The following is a 6,000-nucleotide window of genomic DNA, read 5'->3' on the forward strand; positions in this document are numbered from 1 at the left end:
CCATTTCATGTGCATTTAACAAAAATTGATTTCATAATATTTTCAGATTATTATAAGATGGATCATTGTTAATTTTAAGTAATGAAAGCTTTACAATGAATCATAGATTACAAAAAAGGCCTGTGTTAAAAGTAGAAGAAAATTATTTGCTCCTCTCTACCATATGGTCTTTGTGATCCTATCGAAGGGTAAAGTGGCTTCCTGGTCACAGTTAATGATTTTTGTTAAAACGACTTCAGACTCCTGCCAGGGAGTGACCACTGTCAGTGGGCTTTAGTTGGTTCTGGATACTGGACTCCTGTGGAACCACAGGAAGGAATGAGGCTGTTTGTTTACAGAACAAACCCACATAAAGCATTTCACGTGAGAATGGCCAGGAGCCATGGAGCTGCATGGGCCCTCTACTCCATTCTCCCCGCTCCCTTTATTCCTGTATACTGCTTTTGGTTAATGTAGCTTGTGCCCATAACTGCAGGCAAATTCACCAGTAATTCTGGAGAAAAAAGGAACTTTACATGAAAAAGAACCATAAAATATATTTTGATTACATTCTTACTGTGTTTTTTAAAAGAATTATTTAACAGTGTATTAATTGATCCCTCCTGGATATTCCTTGGGAGAAAATGACCGTGTTCTATAATTTATATTCAATTTAGAAGTGTTGATTAGAACTTAACTCATTAGTGACCAACATTCTTATATGTATCAGAGGATTTAAGAAGTTGACAAAATGACTAATTTATTTGTTTGTAGGCCGAAATGCCAGTCTTTCAAAATATTCTATTTACCTTTTAAAAAATTAAAATTCAGAAAACATTTAAGACTGTTAAAATATTGGTTCTAATATGAACCAAACAGCAGAAGCTGGTGTCTAGATAGGAACTAGTTCTTTTGCTCAGATGTTTAGGTGGGTAGCATACAGACTTACACAGGAAGACTTTACCAGTGTTTAAATTAACTCGACTTTATCTTCTGCGATTCTCCAGTCCCTGGGTGGAGGATGAACTCCAGCCTCAAAATCCCCAAAACACACAGGTTCAAACATTAAAACAGAGCTTAGACATTACCAAATATTGGAGCTCCCTTTTGAGAACGAGTCCTGGTGAATGGAGGAGAAACATAGCAGAGGGAGGCAGGTGGAGGGGAGCAGTTCTGTATGATCCCGTTCATGACGCCAGCCATGTCTGAGGCAAAATTCAGTGGATTCAAGCTCCTCTAACTTCAAGTTGTTCGATTAAGCCCAAACTAATGAGCTGGAAACAAAACTCACAACAATATTTCAAATATTTAAATCAGAAATTTATAGAACAGAGGGGCGGAGGTGCCTAGTTTAATGAGTCTGGGTTCTGTCAGCTGCCCTGTCCTGTGAAGGGATGGCAGAGATGTGAGCACCACACTCACTGCACCTAGAATCTCACCGAGAATTCCTTCCTGGATTCCAGTCTTCCTGACATTAATCATTAACCTTTTCTTGTAGTAAGGAAGAGTCTATAAAGAGAGAAATATTTCTCAAAGTAACATTAAAATATTTTATAAAAGCTATTCTCATACATTGTATGATTCTATTTTTATGAAGTCCCCAGAATAGGTAAATCCATAGAGACAGAAAAACAGATTAGTTGTTTCTGGGGACTGGGATAGGGAGGAATGGAGAGTAACTGTTTAATTGGTTGGGTATGAGGTTTCACTTTAGGGTAATGACAATGTTTTGAAACTAAATAGAGGTGGTGGTAGTAGAATGTGTGGAATATACTAAGTGCCACTGAATTAGCTACCTTAAAATGACCAATTTTATGTTATGTGAATGTCACCTGAATAAAAATAATAATTCCCAGAAGAATAGGAAAATGGGTGAGGTTACATTAGTACTGACTTAATTCTCTTATTATTGCATATATCATAATGAGAGAGTGAAAAAGACTATATACAAGGCATTTGATGAAAGAAACAGTTCCACTTTTACCAGGTCTCAGAGCTCCAGTGTGTACTTCATAGGTATTTTAAAAGGTAGATTAGTGTTCAGCTTATCATACGTCATATATTAGAATTAATTTAAATTAGGATATCCAAGAGCCCTCCTTCAAAATGTATTGACTTGAAATGCTTGAGTTGGATTGAAACAAGGCAGTCCTTTTTTACCAAAAAGCTTAGGCAGGTGCATTCACCATTCTGTCTTCTCTGTGCTCTTACAGAGAAAGAGAATCAGGTTTATCGCACCAAAACACAGATGCCACAGTGCTTCCAATGGAAGGGCAGATCCTCGTAGTGTTTCTCTGTGAAGGGATAACGTGCTGTTTTGTTGTTGGGATCATCATAATCCATTGCTTGAGAAAAGAGCACTGTTGAAAAGAGAAGAGAAAGAGGATATGGGGAAGATTTAACACAGAGTGGCCTGTCCTGGGATGTATGTGAAGGCTCCAGGGCAGCTGTAATGTGTATCGTGCATAGGAGGCATTGACATTATTTCTAATGAAACTAAGTTGTTTTGAATGTGGGTCATAGGGTACTACAAGTGCTACAATTGGTCAGAAAAGTTAAACTAATCAAGTGGGATGAGTCCTGGGATGGAATTGTGGTTCAAGTCAAACTGAAAATTGGATGGGGGGAGAAATGCTAGTTAGTTGAAATATATCTTGGTCTTCTGAGAAATCTGTTTTTCCATTTAACCTGTCTATATCCTTTAAAGTCCAGAACACATGGAAGTTTTAAAATGTTCCATTTGTAAGAGGATATAAGGTGTTTTATTTCTGCTTAAATGCAATTATCTTTTTTTCTCTTACCTTTTCTGTTTTACTTTTTATTCTACCTTTTATTATCATTTCATTTGTTTACAAAACAAAGCCACCCTACAAAATAACCTCTAAATCATGTGTTTTCTTTCAGGTATCCAAACCTGGAAGCCTTTGCTGTCGATGTCAGGCTTGTTTTTGACAACTGTGAAGCATTTAATCAAGACAATTCTGATACAGGCAGAGCTGGCCACAGTATGAGGAAGTATTTTGAGAAAAAGTGGACAGATACTCTCAAAGTGAGCCGAAGCTACAATAATCTCTTTTCTCCTTTTCAATAAGGACGAATAAGACCAGCAATGTCAACTGTATTTTACATAAATGTGCAAGGCACACGCATAATGACTTTCTTTCTTAGTAAAAGTATCACACACGAAAACAATATCAGAAGAATGAAACCATTTTTAAAGGCTTCACTCCTGCAACAACCAAGGCCCTTGGTTATTGGTTTGTGTGATTTATCAGCTAATTTAGGTAGAACAGGGAAGCACACCCAAAGAATTTTCAAAGGTAAGGGTGTTACAGAGTAACAGCAATTAAAATATATCAAATCGCACTGAATATTCAACACCAGAGCTCTAATGTGGGAGGTGGTTCTCCTTTCCCTCTCAATAAATATCTACTTTTCCTTTTTTTATTTTGTAGTTTATTTTTTAGTGAATGTATTTAATTTTATGAATTATTCATAATTAAACCACATTCAGAATCTTCGTTTTCTGTGAAAAGGAGGAACTAGAAGATTGCTTTAAATCTTGAAAATACAAGGAATGTTTTAGGAGGAATGTCTCTGAGCAGGACGGACCGCTCGTGGCCAGACCTTTCCTCAGGTGTCTGGCCCTCCTAGTGCTTAGTGGCCCTGGGCCTGCCCTGGTGGTGGCCCCACAGTGGGTGGGCGTGGATTCTTGGGGCAGGAGCGCACCTACCCAGGGCACCAGGAGCCAGGCTGGCTGTTTCCCGCCCCCCTCCCAGTCTTCTCCCTGGGATGTCCATGGGGCAACTAGCCCTGTCACTGTGCCCCCCCATGCCTGCTGAGTCCCCCAGACCAGACAGGTCTTCGGGGTTGCCAGTGGGTTGAGGTCTCCACACCTCTCTGGGGCCTTGTCTCACTGTGTCTGCAGGAGTTCTGGGATAGGCTGAGGTCAATCACTCCTGCCCAGCCGCCACCTGCTTCTCTGCCCCCTCCACTTAGGCCCATCAGCTCCCACCTTCACCCCACCCAGTCCCCTTCCCCTCCCCCTTCCCTCCATTCACCCTCCATTCCCCCTGTGCCCATGGGGGTCCTGTGCTCATGGGGAGTCCTGCCCATGGGCCTCTGTTCTCATGGGAGACCCTCTGCTCATGGGGCCCTGTGCTCACGAGCCTTGTTTTCATGGGGGGCTCATGTGCCTCAGCAGCTTGTTTGGGGAGTGAAGCTTTGTCTTTTGGTCAGGCTTTAATCCCCCTAGTTGCCTGACCTGGGGTTGGGGAGGCATGTGTCCCACTCCAGTCCCCATCTGCAGCCACACATCCCTGCGTTGTTTGTCCCTCTGTCCCAGGTCTGAGGCCTTGATTTGGGGAGCAGCTCTGTTGCGGTGAACAGTGGGAAGATCTCTGGGCCCTTGGTACACCTCTGTGCGAGTTGGGACCATTGCAGGCTCATCAGAGCCTGGTGGGGACCTGCTGGTGTGCAGAGCCTTGGGGTCACCCATGTCAAGCAGCTGGTTCATTTTGGGGTTTTTAGCATCTCTTCCAGGTCGGGTCCCCTCCAACTCAGCCAAGCCCCTCTCCTGCATTTGCCTTGATTTGGGGCTGGGTCACACATGACAGTGGGCTCCTGGCAAAGACACTCTCTCCGGGTACACCTTCCACGTGTCCTGCTTTCCCCACTCCAGGTGCTGGCGTTTAGCAAAATCCACAGCCCTTTCCTCTGAAAGCCTTAGAGCTTCTGCCCCAGACAGTAAAGCCACGTTACAGTAAGGTTTGTTTCCACATTTACTAGGAAGAAAAAGTACAGTGTGAACTTGGCCATAAAGAAAGAGTATTTTTAATTGTAGTAAAAAGCGTAGAACACAAAATGTACCCTCCCAGCAGTATTTAAGCACATTTTAGGACCATTGACTGTATCCCACTGTTGGGGAACAGATCTCCAGAACATTGTCATCTAGTAGAGCTGAACTCTGTCCCTGTGGAACGGCTCCCCACTCCCCTCCCCAGACCCTGGCAACCGGCCCCTGCTTTTGTTTCTGTGATTTTGATGATGGCAGGTATCCCCTATGAATGGAATCATACAGGACTTGTCCCTCTGTGTCCGGCTTGTTACACTCAGCATCATGTCCTCATGTTGTGACATGTGATGGGATTTCTTTCTTTAAGGCTGAACAGTGTTCCACTGTCTGGTTGGACCGTGTTTCCTTTGCCCATTTGCCAGCAGACACTTGTGTTGCTTCCATCGCTTGGCCAGCACTGTGAATAATGCTACAGTGAACATGGCTGTGCAGATGTCTCTGAGAACCTGCTTCCAGTTCTTTTGGACATGTACCCAGAAGTCTCATTGCTGGGTGATGATGGTAATTGTATGTTCAGTGTTTTGAGGAATCGCCGTACTGTCTTCCACAGCAGCTGCACCATTTTACATTCCTGCCAGCAGTGCACATGGTCTCCAGTTTCTCCACCTCCATTTGTCTTTTGGTTTTTGATAGTGGTTGTCCTACTGGGAGGAAGACGGCATCTCACTGTGGTTTTGGTTTGCTTTTCTGTCATGATGACAGGTGTCAGCACCTTTTCATACATCTCTTGGCCAACCGTGCTTCTCATTGGAGAAATGTCTCTTCTGGTCCTTTGTCCACATTACAGGTAGGCTGCCTGGGATCCCCTCATCTCCTGCGGGTCTCCTTCCCACTGAGCGGCTTGTTTCCACTGTGCAGAGCTTCTCAGTACGCTGTGACCTCCTTTGTCTAGTGTTGCTGTTGTTAACTTGTGCTTTAATGTCCTTTTGATCACCTGAGATAAAGGCAGGGATGACTGCACCAAGTTCATCACATTCATCCCAAAGGAATCGACACCATTAGTTAGGTAAGAATGCCTTATCAAGCATGAACATACAATGTTTGCTGAGAATTTTTGTTGATGTTTATTTTGACATAATGATAGCCTTTTAGAAGGGCAACAATAGGTTGCCGACAGATCTTATGCATCATCCATTTACAGTCCCCAAGTCTCAGCATTTTATGTT

At 43.0% G+C, this 6,000-nt stretch overlaps 1 protein-coding gene across 4 annotated transcripts in view; it reads left to right on the forward strand.

Moving 5' to 3' along the window:
* The window catches only part of LOC130683922 (nucleosome-remodeling factor subunit BPTF-like), a 46,001-nt gene extending 42,579 nt beyond the window's left edge, over positions 1–3,422 (forward strand). For all 4 annotated transcript variants that reach the window (XM_057503219.1, XM_057503217.1, XM_057503216.1 and 1 more), the window contains one exon: positions 2,884–3,422. In XM_057503219.1, the coding sequence (XP_057359202.1) occupies positions 2,884–3,070 (187 nt within the window). In that variant the 3' untranslated portion in view covers positions 3,071–3,422. The remainder of the gene's footprint in view (positions 1–2,883) is intronic.
* Positions 3,423–6,000: the final 2,578 nt, after the last annotated feature.

The sequence above is a fragment of the Manis pentadactyla genome, chromosome 5 (genome assembly GCF_030020395.1).
Source record: "Manis pentadactyla isolate mManPen7 chromosome 5, mManPen7.hap1, whole genome shotgun sequence".
Taxonomy (NCBI): domain Eukaryota; kingdom Metazoa; phylum Chordata; class Mammalia; order Pholidota; family Manidae; genus Manis; species Manis pentadactyla.